The sequence below is a fragment of the Panthera leo genome, chromosome A1 (assembly GCF_018350215.1).
Source record: "Panthera leo isolate Ple1 chromosome A1, P.leo_Ple1_pat1.1, whole genome shotgun sequence".
Taxonomy (NCBI): Eukaryota; Metazoa; Chordata; class Mammalia; order Carnivora; family Felidae; genus Panthera; species Panthera leo.
Window position 1 is genome coordinate 141,616,307 of NC_056679.1, and position 19,504 is coordinate 141,635,810.

Below are 19,504 nucleotides of genomic sequence, written 5' to 3' on the forward strand. Positions count from 1 at the left end.
AGTAAAGAGAAGTTATTAGAAGCAGGAATAGTAAGAGACACATAAACAGCTGATAATATTACATGAAAGCAAGAGACAGAAAAAAATTTACAGTAAACACGAAACCAAGTTATCAACACAGTATAATGCAAGCATTCTCCAATTAGGGCCTCAGTTATACTGTAAAGATGTTTATTATAATCAGGTTGCTAGAGATCTCAGTAGACATATTTTTCATAGGAAAAATGGTATTACTTGGTGTTAAGTTTTGTTAAGTTGTCCCATAAAAGCCTATTAAAGTATGTAAGTATTCAATGTGCATGAAACACTTTTGACAGAATACTATGAATACCATGTATGGTTCTTTCTAATAAAAAAATCAGAATTTCAACTTGGATACCAAGAATGCCTCCTAATTCATGACAGTGTTTGCCAGAGAAGTGGTGACTCTTTTACCTTATAGGAGGTAGGATGAGCAAATGGAATAGAAGCAAGGGCAGAGTCTGTAAGAACAAGGGTTATTGGAATTTCAAGGCAAGATAGGTTATCTGACATTTCCTCTTCTTCCTCTTCTCTCTTCCATTCCCTCCTAACCAAAGAATAGCACTGAACTGGGACACCTGGGTGGCCTCAGAAGGTTAAGTGTTTGACTTCAGCTCAGGTCATAATCTCATGGTTCCTGAGCTTCAGCCCCTTATCAGGCTGTCTGGTGTTTGCTTCAGCACAGAGGCTGCTTCGATCCTCTGTCCCCCTCTCTCTCTCTGCTCCTCCCCCACTAGCACTTGCGCTCTCTCTCAAAAAAAAAAAAAAAAAAAAAAAAAAAAGAATAGCACTGAACTGCACAAAAAGAGTTGAGAGATGAAGGAAGACAGTGTTCTTCCCTACCTCTTACACAGAGAATAAGACCTCAATATAGGACACTGAAAATGGAGGGAAACTGGCCAAAGTTGAGCCCAAACAACAGAATTTACAAAAACAAAAACAAAAACAAAACAAAACAAACAAAAATAAAGAAAGAAGAGAAGGCAATCTCTAGCCAGTTCCAGTAAAGGGGAATTACTCATGATACATAGGTATAATATAAAAATATAATATATAATATAAAATAATATAATATAAAAATCAGAGTAAGGATCTCAATTACTACTCTATTGCGAGTAACATTATTTCAATTCAAGGGATTTAAACACTATACGAATTTTTTGACTTGTATAACTAAAATCCAGGGGAGGATCTGCTTCAAGGTTGTCAGATTCAGCAGTTAACATCATCGAGAAATTTCCCTCTGTATCTTCACTCTGCCATCCATAACACAAGCTTCCTCTCAAAGCCAGATTCTCTAGTGCTAAAGGAAGGCTGCCAGCCACGGAATACTTCTGTGCCAGAATTCTAAGCAAGAGTTCTGAAATGTACCTTGTTTAGACCAGCCTAAATTATATGTCCACCTGGAATTAATTCATCATCAGAAAATGGAATCTGATTGGCTAAAACCACTCAAAGGCCCACTACTACAGCTGGAGGTGAAGCAGTTACCCCAAACAACATGGCTAGGTGTATGTGGATAAGGATGGTGGATACTGACATGAAACTGCAGGCAGATTCAAAAGAAAAAACAGATATTGAGAAAAGAGCCACAGTGTTCACTACATGATGTTACAAATGAAGATCCAGAGTTATCAAAAAGTATATGTACAATACTGCCCATTTATAAGACAGAAAATCATTATAAGAATTATCCTTTTTACAAACAAAAGCCAAAGTTGACTCCTGACATTACTTTTATTTAATCTAATACTAGAAATGCCACAACAGTTTAAAAAGAGTAATATAGGGGCACTTGGGCGGCTCATTTGGCTAAGTATTGACTTTGGCTCAGGTCATGATCTGGAGGTTTGTGTGTCTGAGCCAAGCTCTGTGCTGACAGCTCAGAGCCTGGAGCCTGCTTCAGATTCTGCGTCTCCCTCTCTCTCTGCCCTCAAAATTTATGCTCTTTCTCAAAAATTAACATTAAAATTTTTTTTTAAATAAAAAGAGTAATATAAATATAGAAAATAAAAATGTCTATTTTGAGACCTATATATTTTCTAATTCCAATAGGATATATAAAAGAAAATATAAATGAATAGAAACAAACACCTGTTCCCACAGGTAGAGAAGATTAAGGATATGTACATCTACTAGATTTTTAAACCTATGAGGACAATTACAAAATTTATGGAATGGGTTAAAAATTAAACGTTATCAACAGTAAATTAAAATCCTTCTCTAGAAATGCGAAACTTAAGAACTTAAGGTATCATGTATCAGAATGAACAGATATCACTATTTCGAAAAGGTATCTGTACTCCCATGTTCACTGCAGCATTATTTACAATTGCCAAGACATGGAAACAACCTAAGTGGCCAGTGACAAATGAAGAGATAAAGAAAATGTGGTACTATACATAAGCTGGCCCTTGAAACACAGGGTTTGAACTGCATGGGTTCACTTATACATGAGGTTTTTACTGATACAGTACAGTACTGTAAATGTATTTTCTCTTATGATTTTTAAAATAACATTTTCTTTTCTCTAGCCTGTTATTGAAAGAACACTACATATAATACATATAACATACAAAATATGTGTTAGTTGACTGTTCATGGAATCAGTAATGATTCCAGTCAGTAGTAGGCTATTAGTAAAGTTTTGGGGGAATCAAAAGTTATAAATGGATTTTCAACTGTGCAGTGTCCCAACCTCCACACTGTTCAAAGGTCAACTGTATATATACATAAAAAATGGAATATTATTCAGCCACAAAAAGAAGAAAATTCTGCCATCTGCAACAACATGGATGGACACTGATGGCATTATGCTCAGTGAAATAAACCAGACAGAGAAAGGCAAACACTGTATGATCTCACTTTTATGTGGAATCTAAAAAACCAAACTCACTGAGATACAGAACAGATTGGTGGTTGCCAGAGTTAAGGATGAGCAAAAATAGGTAAAGGTAGACAAATGGTAAAAAAAACTCCCACTTATAAATAAGTTCTGAGGATGTAATGTACAGTATGGTTACATATAGTCACCATCAAAACAATATTGTGTTATATATCTGAAAGTTGCTCAGAGAGTAGATATTAAAAAGCTCTCATCACAAGAAAACAAATCTATAATTATGTGAGGTAAGTGATATTAACTAAACTTATTGTGGTAATCATTTTGCTATACACACACACATATATATATTAATTATGTTGTACACCTTGGATTAAACAATGTTATATGTCAATTATATCTCAATAAAACTAGAAAAAAAAACTCAAAAGAATTAACACAGTAACATAGAAAAGATGGTTTAAAAAGTAATACTGTTGGGCTTCGTTAGCCTCAGCTTCTGATCAACCCAGCACCAAGCAGGTTTTCAGGACCCATTACCCAGACCTCTCCACCTGCAAGTCTCCCCTCGCCCCCAAGGTATCCTATACAGAATGCAGCATCCCAGAAATGGACACTTTCCAAAGGACCTCCCCTTCCTCCAGGTAAAAAAAACCCTGGGTTGCCTGAGGCATATACATTATTCTATACAAGGGAGAAGGAGGTGATTAAGTATCTGGCTAGGGGCAGCCACCTCATACCTCCTTTACTCTCTATCTATGGGGATGCTTGTTTAAAAAAATAACCAAATAACTTAATTTTTCTACAATACAAAAAGTAAATAAAAACAGTATTATTAGAGTAAAATTAAGAAGTCTACAAAGTTTTGGAAAGGATATGAATCAAGAAAAGGAACTCTCATACAATGCAACTGAAATTTTAAAATGGTACAAATGCTTTGGAAAACAGTTTAGCATTACCTAACCAAGTAGAACATTCATATACCTCATGACCCAACAATTCCATTCCTGGATAAATACCCAAGAAAAACTCTCATATACCATTACCAAAGACATGAATAAGAACACACACAGAAACACAGTTAGTAATGGGAACAATCCAAATGCCCATTGATAGAAGAATGGATAAACTGTGGTATTATCACAATTTAATAGGACACAACAGTCAAAACAGATGTACTGCACTGAAATGTAAAAATACAGATAAATCTTACCAACATACAGTAAAAAATACTAGGTCTCAGAAGATATTTTTCTTAAAAATTAAAAACTAAACAATATAATTCCTTAGCAATATACAAATGATAAAAGTATATAAAATAAAAAAGCAAGATAAATTCACTGGCCACTGGTAACTGATTCAACATCCAGCCCCTTTCCTATCCCTGGAGGTCAGGGGATGGGACTAAAAGTTCCAACTCTTTAATCACTGTTGGTTCCCAGGCAACAAACTCCAACCTCAGGTTACCTAGGGGTTTTTCAAAAGTCATCTCCTTAATACAGAGAAAGACCTTTGTTGCTTTCTTCACTAAGGAAACTCCAAAGTTTTAGGAGTTCTGTGTCAGGAATGGGAAGGGGGACCAAACATGTATTTCTTATTATAAATTACACTATCACAGGACCCCCAAGGAGCTTTTATTTATATGAATTATATCTATTAATGTTTATTCTATTAGAAATTAAAACTAAGAAAATTTTAAAATATTTTTAAAATTAAAAAAATTAAATATATTTGTTAATTCACTTAAATGTTTCACATTTTTGCAAATTTTTTAAATGTCTGTACTAATAGAAGCATCTACATTTTCCTATCTTCTGCATTCAGTCTATTGCAATACCACATACCATATAGCCCCTGGAAAACTCCACTGTACAACTGTGAGCAAAAGAAAGTGAAAAAGGCAATGTCTCAGTTTTACTACGAAAATAACTTATCTTGCAGACACACTGAAAGGGTCTCAGAGACCCCAAGGGCTTCCTGGACCATACTTCGGAAACCACTAGTCTAGTGAAATGAACAGATAATATATGTTTAGCACTACCTTACCAAAACTAATAACAGACAAATGCTTTGCGAACACAGACAAGGAAACACTAACTTTGGAGACAGGGAAACTTCTACAGAGGGGTTACCATTTGATCTGAGACTCAAGTCCTTACACACTAGACCCCATAAGAACTGTACGCTCTCCCTCCTACTTTTTGGTGTATCTCCTACCCCTCTTCTTCTATCTCACTTGGTTGCTCCTCAAACTAACCAACCTTGCTCTCTTTTTTAAGCCTTTGTATTTACTATTTCTTCAGTCTAAAAGGCTCTTCCCGCATATATCCCATGGTATTCTTGCCACACCTGGCCATCCTGAAGGTTAAAGGAAAGCTCTTTTCGTACACCTATAATCCACTCAGGGCCCACTTCTTGAGAAATTCTGCCTTACACTAGCTGTTATACATGTGTATTAGGAACTATATTTAATAAAGCATTATATGGTAGCATTGTTTATAAAAGTGAAACACTGAGTGGGAAAAAAAATCCCTACATATCCATCAAGACAAGAATGAAAAAAAAACCATACTAGTACATTCACACAAGAGAATGAATTAGAGCTACATTTCAACATGAGTAAGTCTCGAAAACAGAAACATGAATATGCATAAAAAGCAAGTAAGATTTCTACGGTTAAATAGGAATATTTAATAGATGAGTATTTATGAATTTATGAATATACTATTTACAATTTTAAATCTCTTAATTTATATTTTGAGAGCTAACACATGATTTAAAATTATAAGAATTTCCCCCATCCTGGTCTTTCCTTCAGTTGTATAGCTTCCCTTCCAGGAGATAACCAATATGACTAATTTCCTGTGTATCCTTCCAGATATATTTTGTATATAAAGTTAAGTTCACAGAACAATACTATAATATGGCTTATATATCTCCAATATAAATTAAAAGTTTAAAATATGCATGGAAATGATAAAAAAAAATTTCAGAATAAAAATTACTTATAGGCAAAGAGGGAGAGGAACGGACTCAGAAAGGGGCACTTCAAATGTGCCTATAGTGTTTCATTTCAGGTTTATTATATTTCCTTTAGATTTGTTTGTATACATGAAATAATTATTTTTCTTCATAAAAGAAAACATGAAGAGCATCAGATTTGAGAAGGTAGTTTGGTGTCAGATGGAGTAAAAACATACTAAAGTAAGACATTCATTCTTTTTTTTTTTTAATGGCCACAGATTCTTTTTTCTTTTCTTTTCTTTTTTTTTTTTAACTTGGTTTATTTTGAGAGAGAGTGTGTGAGCAGGGGAGAGTCAGAAAGAGAGGGACAGAGAGCATGTCTCAGGGAGACACGCTGCCAGCCCAGGGCTGGACATGAGGCTCAATCCCACGACCATGAGATCATGACCTGAGCCAAAATCAAGAGTTGGATGTTTAACTGACTGAGGTACCCAGGTGCTCCTCATTCAAAAATGAGTCCAAAGCTCAGGGTAAAGCTAGAGACTGGGGATTTACATAAAGTAATACTTGAAGTTCTAAGAATAAATATTCAGATACATGTACACTGCATAACTTAAAAGCACACATTCCTTAAGGACTAAGCCCAAAACTTGCTATTTTTAGTTTCTCTGCAATACCACCTATTGCCCCTAAGATTTCAATTTACCAATATCCCTACTATTTATCTTAGATTAAAAAAGAACAAAAACAAAAAAAATCAAAATAACCTGGAATGGGTGAGCCTATTTTTGTAAGTAAACTAACAATGGGCAGTAACACACACATATTTAATAGGTAAGAATATTTATGAATTTATGAATAGTTATACTATTTAAAAGTTAAATTTCTTAATTTATATTTTAATAGGTAACACACACACCTACCTCTACTAAATTAGAATAAAGAGAGTGTTCTAGTTAGTTCTAGGTAAACTACAAAATCTTTCTTTCTTTATTTTAGAGAGAGAGCATGAGCTGCAGAGAGGGGCAGAAGGAGAAAGAATCTTAAGCAGGCTCCATGCTCAGTGCACAGCCCTTTGCAGGGCTTGATCCTACACTCCTGGGATCATGACCTGAGCCAAAATCAAGAGTCAGACACACAACTGAGCACCCAGGCACCCCAAAACCTTTCTTGATCGAATATTAATAATTAAAAATTTTATAGTTGGGGCACCTGGGTGGCTCAGTTGGTTAAGCATCTGACCTCGGCTCAGATCATGATCTCACGGTTCATGATTTCGAGCCCCATGTCAGGCTAACAGCTCAGAGGCTGGAGTCTGCTTAGAATTTTGTGTCTCCCTCACTCTCTGCCCCTCCCCTCTTTGCACTCTCTCTCTCTCAAAAATAAATAAACATTAAAAAAATTTTTTCTTCTATAGTAGCCTCCAATGGCTTCTATAATAGCCATTTCATAGTTTAAAAAATGCTATAAAGTGTTAACTTTTAAACAAATCCTTGATATAAATGTATTTATTTTATTTCTCTAATAAAAGTACTATCCAGGGGCGCCCGGGTGGCTCAGTCGGTTAAGCGTCCGACGTCAGCTCAGGTCACGATCTCGCGGTCCATGAGTTCGAGCCCCGCGTTGGGCTCTGGGCTGATGGCTCAGAGCCTGGAGCCTGCTTCCGATTCTGTGTCTCCCTCTCTCTCTGCCCCTCCCCATTCATGCTCTGTCTCGCTCTGTCTCGCTCTGTCTCAAAAATAAATAAAAACCTTAAAAAATTTTTTTAAATAAAAAAAATAATAATAATAAAAAAAAGTACTATCCTGACAAGCCTGTGAGGGTTGTGATTACTTAGAGCTGTTTTGTTGCTCTTGAAGTTAAACTAGAGTATTCATGAACTTTCCTCATCTCAAAGTCTCTCACTGTTAGAAACTTCTGTTTTCAGATCCTTGAGCTGTTCCCCCTCATATAATTGACCTCTTCTCTAGTTTCGTCCATTCCTTAACTCAACTGACAAGTATGTATTAAATTCCTACTTTGTGAAAAACAATATATTATACACTACCCCTCTGTTCCCTAAAAAGGTGAGAAGAACTACATAGCCTTAAGAAAATCTTTGTATATCTTGACATAATGCAGAGTCCTTAGAACTTAACATCCTAGGTTGGGATATCAAAATACAATATTGTACCAGTAACCTAAGTGGAAATACATTTCAGTAGATGAGAGGTCTTCAAAAGTTTCATAGAGTGTAGACATTTTTCAGGCAATGGATACCATACTAAAAGGATGCCATTTAGTACTATTTAGAAGCTGAGCATCATTCAGTCAAAAAGTACATGCTTACCTTGTTCTGATAACCTTTACAGACAACCTCTGAGTCAGAGCATTATCTGTGTATACATATACACACATAAGGTTCCCTAAGATGCTTCTTTAGCACAGGTGAAAACAACAATGAATAGGGAACTCAGTTAAAAACAAAAGATAAAGGAGGGTTTGGAAATAACTATAGTCAGCATTAGAATTGTAAGAACATTGCTCTTTGGTCTCAGCTGCAGAACAAGGGAGGGGACATCATCATTTGGAAAACACAGCAATGAGACACACAAGCTGTGACCCTGCTACGGCTCTAAGGCCTACCACCTTCAGAAGTCAATCTGTGGCAAATGTGGCTGTCCTGCCAAGGATAAGAAAAAGTATAACTGGAGCGCCAAAGCTAAAAGCTGAAATACCACTGGGACTGGCTGAATGAGGCACCTAAAATTGTATACTGAAGATTTAGGCATGGATTCATGAAGGAACACTACCTAAACCCAAAAGGGTAGCTGTTGTGCCATCCAATTCATCTTAAGGATTTCAATGATTAATAAGATACATGTTCTGGTTTTTAAATACATGTAAGAATGTATTTTGATAGTTGTGGCGAGTCATTTATATATTTTAGAATAAGGTATCTCAAAAACTCACTCCCTTGACTACTCTTCCCTATAATAAACTTTACAAAAGTGCAGTTAAGAGTGAAATTGGCCTTGTTATATTGTGTTAATAATAGTGACAGTATTTTTTAAACTGTTAAAAAACAAGGTCACTGATATAAACAGATTTTGGGGGAAGTAGAACATCACTGCCCCAGCTATTTTATAGAAGGATGACCATTATAAAGTCCTACAGATAACTCAAAAACACAAGCTTCATATGCCTCCCTTCTCTCTCTGCAGCCTATGAGTGAACATGACAAACAACTAAAAAACAAATTATCACAATTTAAAAGAAATCAAGTTCCACAGTCTATCCAGCTAATTGGCAAACATTCATCTTTACGTCCTCTATCCATATTGTTTGTATGTCTACAGAATGGTGATGATGATAATAATGACAGCAGTTAACATATTAAATATTTAGTAACAATCAGGCTTTTGGGCCAAATGCTTTATATGATTACCTTACTTAATTCTCTTAACAATGTAAGAAAGATATTATCTATCATTAACCCATTTTTCAGCTAAGAAAACAGTGGGTTTTTAAAATATTTTTTAAATGTTTATTTATTTTTGAGAGACAGAGACAGAGTGTAAGTGGGGAAGGGTCAGAGAGAGAGGGAGACACACAATCTGAAGCAGGCTCCAGGCTCTGAGCCATCAGCACAGAGCCTGACATGGGGCTAGAACTCACACACTGTGAGATCATGACCTGAGCCAAAGTTGGATCTTGACTGAGCCACCCAGGTGCCCCGAAAACTGTGGCTTTTAAAGATTAAGTAACTTGCCCAGGGTCACATATGTAGCATGTATTAAGTGGAGCCTGGGACTCCATTTGTTTAACTCCAACTGCAACAATAAATAGCTAGAGTAACTATTACACTGTCATACTGTAATTGATTCAGTACCTCCCCACGGCTTATTACATCAAATCCTTACAGACTAAGGTTCCATTCATTCATTTGTCCACTGAAAAGACTTTTGTTGAGCATTTATTATGTATCAACACTATACCAGGTGAATTAGCCATGTAGGTTCTGAGTGAAGCTGCTAAATAAATGATCTCTGAATCATTCATATCATTGATGTTATTTAAAAATCAGGTCTACTCCCAGTGAAGAAATGGGCAGAAAACATGAATAGACACTTCTCTAAAGAAGACATCCGGATGGCCAACAGGCACATGAAAAGATGCTCAACGTCGCTCCTTATCAGGGAAATACAAATCAAAACCACACTCAGATATCACCTCACGCCAGTCAGAGTGGCTAAAATGAACAAATCAGGAGACTATAGATGCTGGAAAGGATGTGGAGAAACGGGAACCCTCTTGCACTGGTGGTGGGAATGCAAATTGGTGCAGCCGCTCTGGAAAGCAGTGTGGAGGTTCCTCAGAAAATTAAAAATAGACCTACCCTATGACCCAGCAATAGCACTGCTAGGAATTTATCCAAGGGATACAGGAGTACTGATGCATAGGGGCACTTGTACCCCAATGTTTATAGCAGCACTCTCAACAATAGCCAAATTATGGAAAGAGCCTAAATGTCCACCAACTGATGAATGGATAAAGAAATTGTGGTTTATATACACAATGGAGTACTACATGGCAATGGGAAAGAACGAAATATGGCCCTTTGTAGCAACGTGGATGGAACTGGAGAGTGTGATGCTAAGTGAAATAAGCCATAGAAAGACAGATACCATATGTTTTCACTCTTATGTGGATCCTGAGAAACTTAACAGAAACCCATGGGGGAGGGGAAGGAAAAAAAAAAAAGAGATCGGAGTGGGAGGGAGCCAAAGCATAAGAGACTCTTAAAAACTGAGAACAAACTGAGGGTTGATGCGGGGTGGGAGGGAGGGGAGGGTGGGTGATGGGTATTGAGGAGGGCACCTTTTGGGATGAGCTCTGGGTGTTGTATGGAAACCAATTTGACAATAAATTTCATATATTGAAAAAAAAATCAGGTCTACTTGGGCAAATAAGACAGCATCATAATAGTAAATATATTATGGGAATGGAATTCTGAAATCACACATCCAAGCATTTATATTCTTTTTCTTTAAATTTTTTTTTAATTGGGGGGGGTAGGAGGAGAGGGAGAGGGAGGGAGGGGAAGGGAGGGGAAGGGGGAGGAAGGGGGAGGAAGGGGAAGAGAGAGAGAGAGAGAAAGAATTCCAAGTAGGTTCCATGCTCAGCACACAAGCCTGATACAGGGCTCAACCCCACAACCCTGGAATCATGACCTGAGCTGAAATCAAGAGTTGGAAGCTCAAAAAACTGAGCCATCCAGGCGCCCACCCGCCCCCACCCAAGCATTTATATTCTAAGGGTTGTGGATTAGTTATTATTTTTTTCTTTTTTTTTTTCTATTGTGGACTAGTTATTATTAACAAAATTTTCCAACCTTGCTCACTACAGGTTTTCAAAATTTCCTACCAAATGAAAAATGCAATGAAGACAGAATACATTCATTCATACACTCTCTCACTCTCTCTCTCTCTCTCTCTCTCAGGTCAAAAGATCTTTCATTTCCACATTCAACTTATAGAATAATATAGCTTGTGTTGGGAAAACCACAGTCATGAGTGGCCTTAGCTTTCTCTCTTTCCAGCTTGAAAAGACATCTGGTTGCCAGCTGTGTAGTTCCTGAAAGTCACTGCTTGCCAAGTAGTTGGCAGAAGGTGGCAATCCTGAAGATTGCTGACCACCTGCAATCCATTTTGACACTGCCTTTGACCAGTGCTTTGGAGAGCTGAATATATTACAGAGATTCCAAAAGGAGTTGGCTAAACTTCAAGGCAAAAAGTTGGCCATTTTAGCTGAACTTAACTTTAACTCAAATAAAGGGGATATGATGTGGGAGAAGAGAAGATAAAAAAGCTACTAAAGCGTACAGGAAATTTACAGGGCTATGTCCTGAACCTCTCCTAGATATTGTCCACCATACTTCTACCCATCTTTACTTTAAATATAAGAAGTATATTTCTCTAGAGCTAGAGGAGGAAAACTACATCTATGTCTAGGCAAATATGTGTCATTCCTATTTTTTACTTTTATGTCAGTATAATATATATATTCAGTATACACACATAATGTATGTCAATATATTATATACATTATATATGAATATATATTTAACATGGAAATTTTAGTTAACTTGTATGTTGTTTTTATGTTTGCTGTACCTAGTATATATGTGTTATACACAGTTGTATATCAGAGGTAAAGGTATAAAACTCAGGAAGACGCCAGAGTTTCGGAAAGGTGCTTGCTTTATATATATATAAAAAAAATCAATACAATTTCCCCACTGATTCATGATGTAAAATTCTATAATCAAGGCTTGTAGATTTGTAATTATGGTATGTCAGCTACATTTAAACAAGAGTGTTAAAAGATTGTTAAAGTTAAACTAACACAATTGCAGTGTGAATTGTCCTAGTCTCATTCTAATCTACTGGTGTCACTTTCATTTAATCAGAGGAAAACTATGGGCCAATGTCAGTGCTATTTCCAATGCCCTAACATTCTTTGTTCACACTGGATTTTAGGCCATTACCAATCCAAAATGGTTATAAAAAGATATATTTAAAAAAGTATTTTTAATCAATTAATTCACTTACCAGTGGGCTAGTTTAGCAAACTTTATCAAAAATAGGTTTTATGTTAAATGAATGAAAACATTTTGTTTCTGCAGAAGGATTTCTTGAATTTACCATAAATCTAGTAAAAACATTTTATTTTATAAACACAAATCTTATTTGGGAACTTACAGTAGACATGTCATTGAGCTGAAATACCATATCAACATTTAAAACATCAAGCCTGTATTTTCTTCTACTTTAGTGAAAGTAGTATTTTCTAAATCACTAACAATTCTAACAATTCTAAATCACTAACATTTTCTAAAGTATTTTCTATATCACTAACAACTTAAATTAATACAGAAAACTACTCTGGCAAGGAGTCCTATTTATAGGACACAGTTAAGGGCTTTTTAAAAAAAATATTTTTAATGTTTATTATTTATTTTTGAGAGAGAGAGGGAGTGAGTGTGAGCAGAGGAGGGGCAGAGAGAGAGGAAGACACAGAATCTGAAGAAGGCTTCAGGCTCTGAGCTGTCAGCACAGAATCCAATGCGGGCCTCAAACCCACGAACCTCAAGATCATGACCTGAGCCTAAGTCAGATGCTTAAACTGACTGAGCTACCCAAGTGCCCCAGTTAAGTTTTAATTTGAGCAAGGTAAAACACTGGATTCACAGTTGTAATAGCAAATAGTTTCCACATAAATCATGGCACACACATAACAGTGCTATGTTAGCTAGTTACACAAGAGGCACTAATCCAAATCATCCTGGTTTGCCTGAGATTTTTCCCACTATTAGCACCAAAGGGTCTACATCTTGGACACCCCTTAGTCCCAGGTAAACTGGGACAACCGATGCTACCAAGACATCAAGAAAAGGGAAGAGGAAGGGGGAACTTTCAGTTCTGCACTGGAGAAAAAGAAAATTGGAGTGGTATCTGGTAACTCCCTGCTAGGGCTGCTAGATTAGCTGTGACCCAATAACAGATACCAGTAGGTCGAGCAATCCACCTGAAACATGAATCTGTACCTTTAAAATGCTCCTGCCAGACTCAAACCTAGCAACTAATACTCATTAACAATGAGTCACATGTGAACAAAGGCTGCTGCTGCTCCAAGAAACTGCATGCATCTCTCACAGCCAGAATTAGCTCTGGAAAAACAATCCTGTTACTTGGAAGGGAATATTTAGGGATTCCTCAAGTCAGAGGTTCAGTACCAAGTTAGGCTCATTGCCGTCTAACTCTTACCTTACAAGCCATTCCTAGTAACTGGACTCTTTCCTTGTTCACAGGGATCTAACCTCTCTTTTAAAATCTCTCTCTGGCAATCAGAACCTTTCCATTTGTTACCATGAGAGATAACAAAGTTTGTTCAGGTCTAGGGTACTGTGAGTGTTCTGCTTGTTTACTTAGGGCTAAACTAATGCCCTTGAAACTTGCTTCTAGTTTCCTAATGTGGCTGTCATCTCTAGACTGCCGTCACCATTTGGCCAACATGCTGAAACTCACATTTTTCATTTATTGATCTCTCTGTTGCCAAATACCACCATCTACTTATTGCCTATTTCCATAATCTCATAACATTCCACCTCCCTACTCAGATTTCTTCCTAAAACCCACTACAGGGAACTTTTGGATCACCTGAAGTAATCCAGCACATTGATTACAGACACTAAACTAAGGATCCACCCTCCCTAGGCCAGTCCACCGAAACTGAACTCTAGGACTAATACCTAGAATATAATTCTAATGGCTCTCAATTCCTGGAGAGAAAACTGAAGTAATTGGGAGACATGAAAGACTTTAAATGTCTTCTTTCAAATAAAAGTTGTCATTTCTTTTTTTTTTTTTTTTAATGTTTTTTTTTTTTGAGACAGAGCATGAGCAAGGGAGGGGCAGGGAGAGAGGGAGACACAGATTCGGAAGCAGGCTCCAGGCTCTGAGCTGTCAGCACAGAGCCCGACATGGGGCTCGAACTCGTCAACCTTGAGATCATGACCTGAGCTGCCGGGCACTCAACCCACTGAGCCACCCAGGCACCCCTAAAAGTTGTCATTTCTGAAGAGAAAGGAGTCTATGAGCAATAAGCATCTCACTAGAAAAAGGTGCTGGAAAAGAAAATGGTTTTTAGACCACTGCTTTAAGAAACCAGTGAACAGGGGCACCGGGGTGGCTCAGTAGGTTAAGCCTCCAACTTTGGCTCAGGTCATGATCTCAGGGTCTGTGACTTTGAGCCCCAGGCTCTCTGCCATCAGCACAAAGCCCGCTTCAGATCCTCAGTCCTCTTCTCTCTACCACTCCCCAGCCTGCGCACAAGCGCACATTCTCAAAAATAGTTTAAAAAAGAAAGAAAGGAAAGAAAGAAACCAATGAACCAAATCCTACTCACAAAACCAAGAACATATCCAAATCATGAAACTAATCAAGTCTTTGAAACTAAATTTAAAGAGAGAAATGCATACCTCTTAAGACTTTTTTTTTTAAGTTTATTTACTTTGACAGCAAGCAGAGCATGCAAGCAGGGAATGGACAGAGAGAGGGAGTGAGAGAGAATGCCAAGCAGGCTCTGCACTGTCAGCACGGAGCCCAATGCAGGGCTTGAACTCACAAATCATGAGATCACAACCTGAGCTAAAATTAAGAGTTGGACACTTAACCAACCGAGCACCCAGGCACCCCTTACGAAAAATTTAAATATACATAGAGAAGAACATAAAGAAGCTCATGATCATTCAGCCACCAATTATTAATATGTTGCTGTATCTGGATTATCTACTTTTTTCTTTACTGAAGTAAAATGTAGAATTTAAAAAGTAGAACGCTAAGACAAAAGATGGAAAGAGTCACAGAAAAATAATTTTCTGGCAAAAAAATAACAAAAGAGAGATCAGGAACAACATTTATGGATTTAGATGGTTGTCTACCAAGGTAAAATACGAGTAATGAACAATCAGAAGTTACAGGTTTTTTTAAAAGAACATATCTCCTTTCAGTAGGAAAGGGTAGCTCATTAGAAAATCCATGGGAAAAAAATGCATGATAGACATTTCCGTTAATTTATAAACAATCTGAGTAAATATGTACATTTTAAGTAAAAAGTAAATTATGAAGGAGTTCCACAAAAATGATAAATTTTTTGTACTGAAGTACAAGGAATCAAAATTAAAGTTTGATAATGCTCTACTAGTGAAATAAACTGAAAACCAAACCTTATTTCCAAGCAGTTTTCTTAAGTATTTGGCAATTTTTGAGAGCCTAAAAACTGATTTTATTATCTAAATGGGTGTATTTTCTCTAGAGTATGTATTATAAGCATATAACTACTTGAACTAACTTTACAAACTAGTATGGATCATTAGGATAAGAAATGACAAGGCGATATAGGTAATTAACCGAAAACTACCTCTAGGAATCATTTCTCGTGACTCTTGGCCTAAAGAACTCTCCATTATACCCTGGTAATTCTGCCAAATAGATTTACTAAAACGACCTAACAAATCTGGCAAAAATGAACAATGGAAGGTGAGTGATAGTGCAAATTATTTACACTTTCAATTATACATGTCAGTTCTCCTCCTATTTCACACATTTAAAAAAATACTGTTTTAGAGCATTGTAGCTTTAGTTGTAGATCGGAAACTTTTCCCTGTTCTGTTTCCCTGTTTTGCCATTAAGTAGCACAAATTTAGTTTTTCCATTTTAACTTCACTAAACCTCAGCTTCTCACTTCTCAAACAGGAACACACACAATACTATTAGTTAACATTTACCAGCCACTGGCTACTTGCCACATGCTGTGTTAGAACAGCACAGCAGGTGTGGGTACTAACTCCATTTTACAGATGAGGAAACCGAGGCACGGTGCAACGTAATGTATTCAACAATAGGTAATAAATGGCAGAATCCAGATCTGAACCCAAGCTGTCTCACCTAAGAAAAGGCTGTGCATTTAACTACTACTCATACTACCTTCTTACTGCCTTGACAGTAAAGCTTCTAGGAAAATACAGTGCAAAACTGTGCTAAGCCTCAGAGGCAATGCACCTATTTAAGTGAATTTATCCTTCCTTTTGCCTTGCCCTTCCTCTGGTGGCAATAACAAAGGGAGGAGAAGTGGGCAAAGAGCAAGAAGCCAGAAGGCTAGGAGTAGACGTTTGTTTCTGCTGCAAAATAAGCTGCTACTTCAGCGGGCTGTTTATCTTTTCTCTGGGAATGCCTCATCAAAAAGTCTGGTGTCCCTGGGTCTGAACCGTGAAGGTCTAAGAAGCACTGAAGGGTCTAACAGCACTCAGCGCTACGGCCAATTACAGGACTGGCCTGCCCTGCCCAGGCTAGTTACTTAAACAGCATCCACAGGCTCCGGGCGAGCTTCGGGGAAGCCGACGGGGGAGAGTCAGGCCGCAGAAGTTTGAGGACTGTACTGGAAGTTCATGTCCCAGTTCTCAGAGGCTCCGAGTCCCGCCTCTCCTGGTCACAGGGCCCCAACAAGGCCTCATTTCTTGATGAGGGCTGGGCTCTCGGCGTCCCCTCTAAACTTCAGAAGGGGCCTGCGTGTCCACCTGAGGGCAGGCAATGGACTGAATCCGCCTCCCTCCAGTCAACTTGGGCAGGGAGACCCGCGCGGAGACCCAAACCGGCGCCCCCTCCGGCTGCGGGGCGCCGCCCCTCCACCCCCCTCGCGGCCGCTCCCAGGGCTCCCCCACCGCGGGCTCCCGAGGGGCGGGTCCGCGCCGACCCTAGTCGCCCAACGGTTCGGTTCTTGAGGAGAAAGGCAGGGGGAGGGGCGTGTCCCGGCTCGGGGGCTCTGGCACTGACGCGTCCCCGCCGCGTCCTGGCCCCGGCCCCGGCCCCGGCCCCGCCGGCCGCGGAGCCCCAGGTGAGGCCTGGAGCCGGGAGCCCGCCTCAGGCCTGCGCTCCGCCCGGCCTCTCGGGCCGCCATGAGGCGAAGGAGAGGAGGCGCTGACGTGTGCGCCGCTTGCGGCCCCTTACCGCTTCACTACGCCGGTTTTGATCTTGATCTGTCTCACGCGAGGATCGGCCATGATCCCTCGAGCGCCGCGGGAAGGAGGGGTGGAGAGCCGGCGTAACCGTGGAGGAAGACGGCGCGGAGGAGGCGGTAGTATCGGCGTAGTGGACGCGGCCTGGCGCGCATGCGCAGACTCCGGCGCGGCCCTGCCCCCGGGCTACACCGAGGGGCGGGGTCGGGGGGTAGCGGGCCCGGGCAGGTCACTCCTCTTACCTGCTGTCACCCGCCTCCACCCACTTTCCCCCTCGTGGAACCCGCCCTCCCCTGCTCTCGTCTGGCTCGGACAGCCTTCCTTTTAGTGTGTGAACAGTCCTTCTTTTAGTTTGGACACAAGTTACACTTTTCCCGGTGTCCACAGCCTGGGCGTTGTGGGAAACTTCAGTATCTCCCCAGGTAGACATTGCTTTGCGAAACTATACGTTTAATGTATGGAATGACCTAAAAATTATATTAAAGATATTTTCGGTGTCATTATCTTGTGTCAAATGGGGTAATGTATGTTTAATGAAATAAACTACTGTCATGCACGCAGTCGAGAAAATCTTGGCCCTCTACGTCAGATCTTTGCAAAACATGTTTGTAGGTATGTACCTCACAGAGGCAATGGCTGTAGAACTTATCAAATAATCATCACTTGTGTATCTTAAATATTCAACTTACAAAAATGTGTGTGGCATACAAAAGCTCGAGCTTCGTGGTCAGACAAACCAAGTGACTTTGGAGGTTCCACCGTATAATAGATGACACGGGGCACATAGGCCACTTAATCTCGCTGCTGAGCCCCATTGCCTTGTATGCAAAATGGTAATAATGCCCACTTTACAGGGTAGATACTCAGATTAAATCTCAGTACCTGACGCATAGTGGATGCTTAACAACTTTTGACTCTTGTTTTATACTTACAAATAACATGTCTGTTGCATAAAATGAAGTGCACCTCCAGTCGGCCTCTTTCTGATGGAGTCTCCCAAGGAATGCAGGGCAAAGCCTCCTTTGTTTTCTTATTTCTTGGTATCATCCTTCAAAGACATCTACCTGATGGTCTTTTCTGTTCCCTACACTTTATTTCCTCATTCTGGCTTTTCTGGCTAGCTCTGGAATACTCTTCCACCTTGCTAGCCCAAGACCCTTAGATTAAATCCAAGATCAAATCCCACCTTCTGGAGAAAGTCTACCATCACTGACCCCTGCCTGCTCAATGCTGCCTGAATGCATTTGAATCACCCAATATTATATTTTATTTTTGGTGTATTTCTTTAACAAAACGATTGTTTGAGGGATGCCTGGGTGGCTCAATCAGCTGAGCGTCTGCCTCTTCATTTTGTCTCAGATCATGATGCCAGGGTCGTGAGATTGAGCCCTACATCAGGCTCTGTGCTGAGCATGGAGCCTGCTTAAGATTCTCTCTCTCTCTCTCTCTCTCTCTCCTCCTCCTCCTCCTCCTCCTCCTCCTCCTCCTCCTCTGCCCATCTCCCCTATTTGCACACACTCTTTCTCTGTCGCTGTCTCAAAAACAAACAAACAAACAAACAAACAAAAACCCTATTGTTTGAGTACTTCATGAAGGTGTGCTTACTCTCCTAGTTGGATTAAAAGTATTTAAAATTTTTTTTTAATGTTTATTTTAGAGAGAGAGCGTACGTGAGTGGGGGAGGGGCAGAGAGCGAGGGAGACACAAAATCAGAAGCAGGCTCCAGACTCTGAGCTGTCAGCACAGAGCCTGACTCAGGGCTGGAACCCACGAACCGTGAGATCGTGACCTGAGTGGAAGTTGGATGCTTAACTGACTCAGCCACCCAGGCACCCTTAAAGTATCTTTAGACGCAAATAAATAAATCCTTCAGTAAATCCTCCTCCTCTACCTCGACCTGGGTTCTATACACAGTGGATGCTAAATGCAATAAATACTATCATCTGACCGGCTGGCACACTGAAATACAATTTCAAGTGACACAGCAAAACTATGAAATACTGGGGGGAGGGGTGGGGAAAGAGGTTCAAAAAAAAAAAACAAAAACAAAAAACCAACAGAATCACCAAAGCAAAATAGTACAGTTAGAAATCCAGTAGATCATTAGTATAAAGGTACTG

The 19,504-nt window shown here is 39.3% G+C and overlaps 1 protein-coding gene and 1 pseudogene across 1 annotated transcript in view; one reads left to right on the forward strand and one right to left on the reverse strand.

Moving 5' to 3' along the window:
* Positions 1–17,553, reverse strand: part of TBCA (tubulin folding cofactor A) — a 77,322-nt gene extending 59,769 nt beyond the window's left edge. The window contains exon 1 of the mRNA XM_042941800.1: positions 17,377–17,553. Within this exon, the coding sequence (XP_042797734.1) occupies positions 17,377–17,429 (53 nt within the window). The 5' untranslated portion in view covers positions 17,430–17,553. The remainder of the gene's footprint in view (positions 1–17,376) is intronic.
* LOC122226924 lies at positions 8,288–8,848 on the forward strand (annotated as a pseudogene).
* Positions 17,554–19,504: the final 1,951 nt, after the last annotated feature.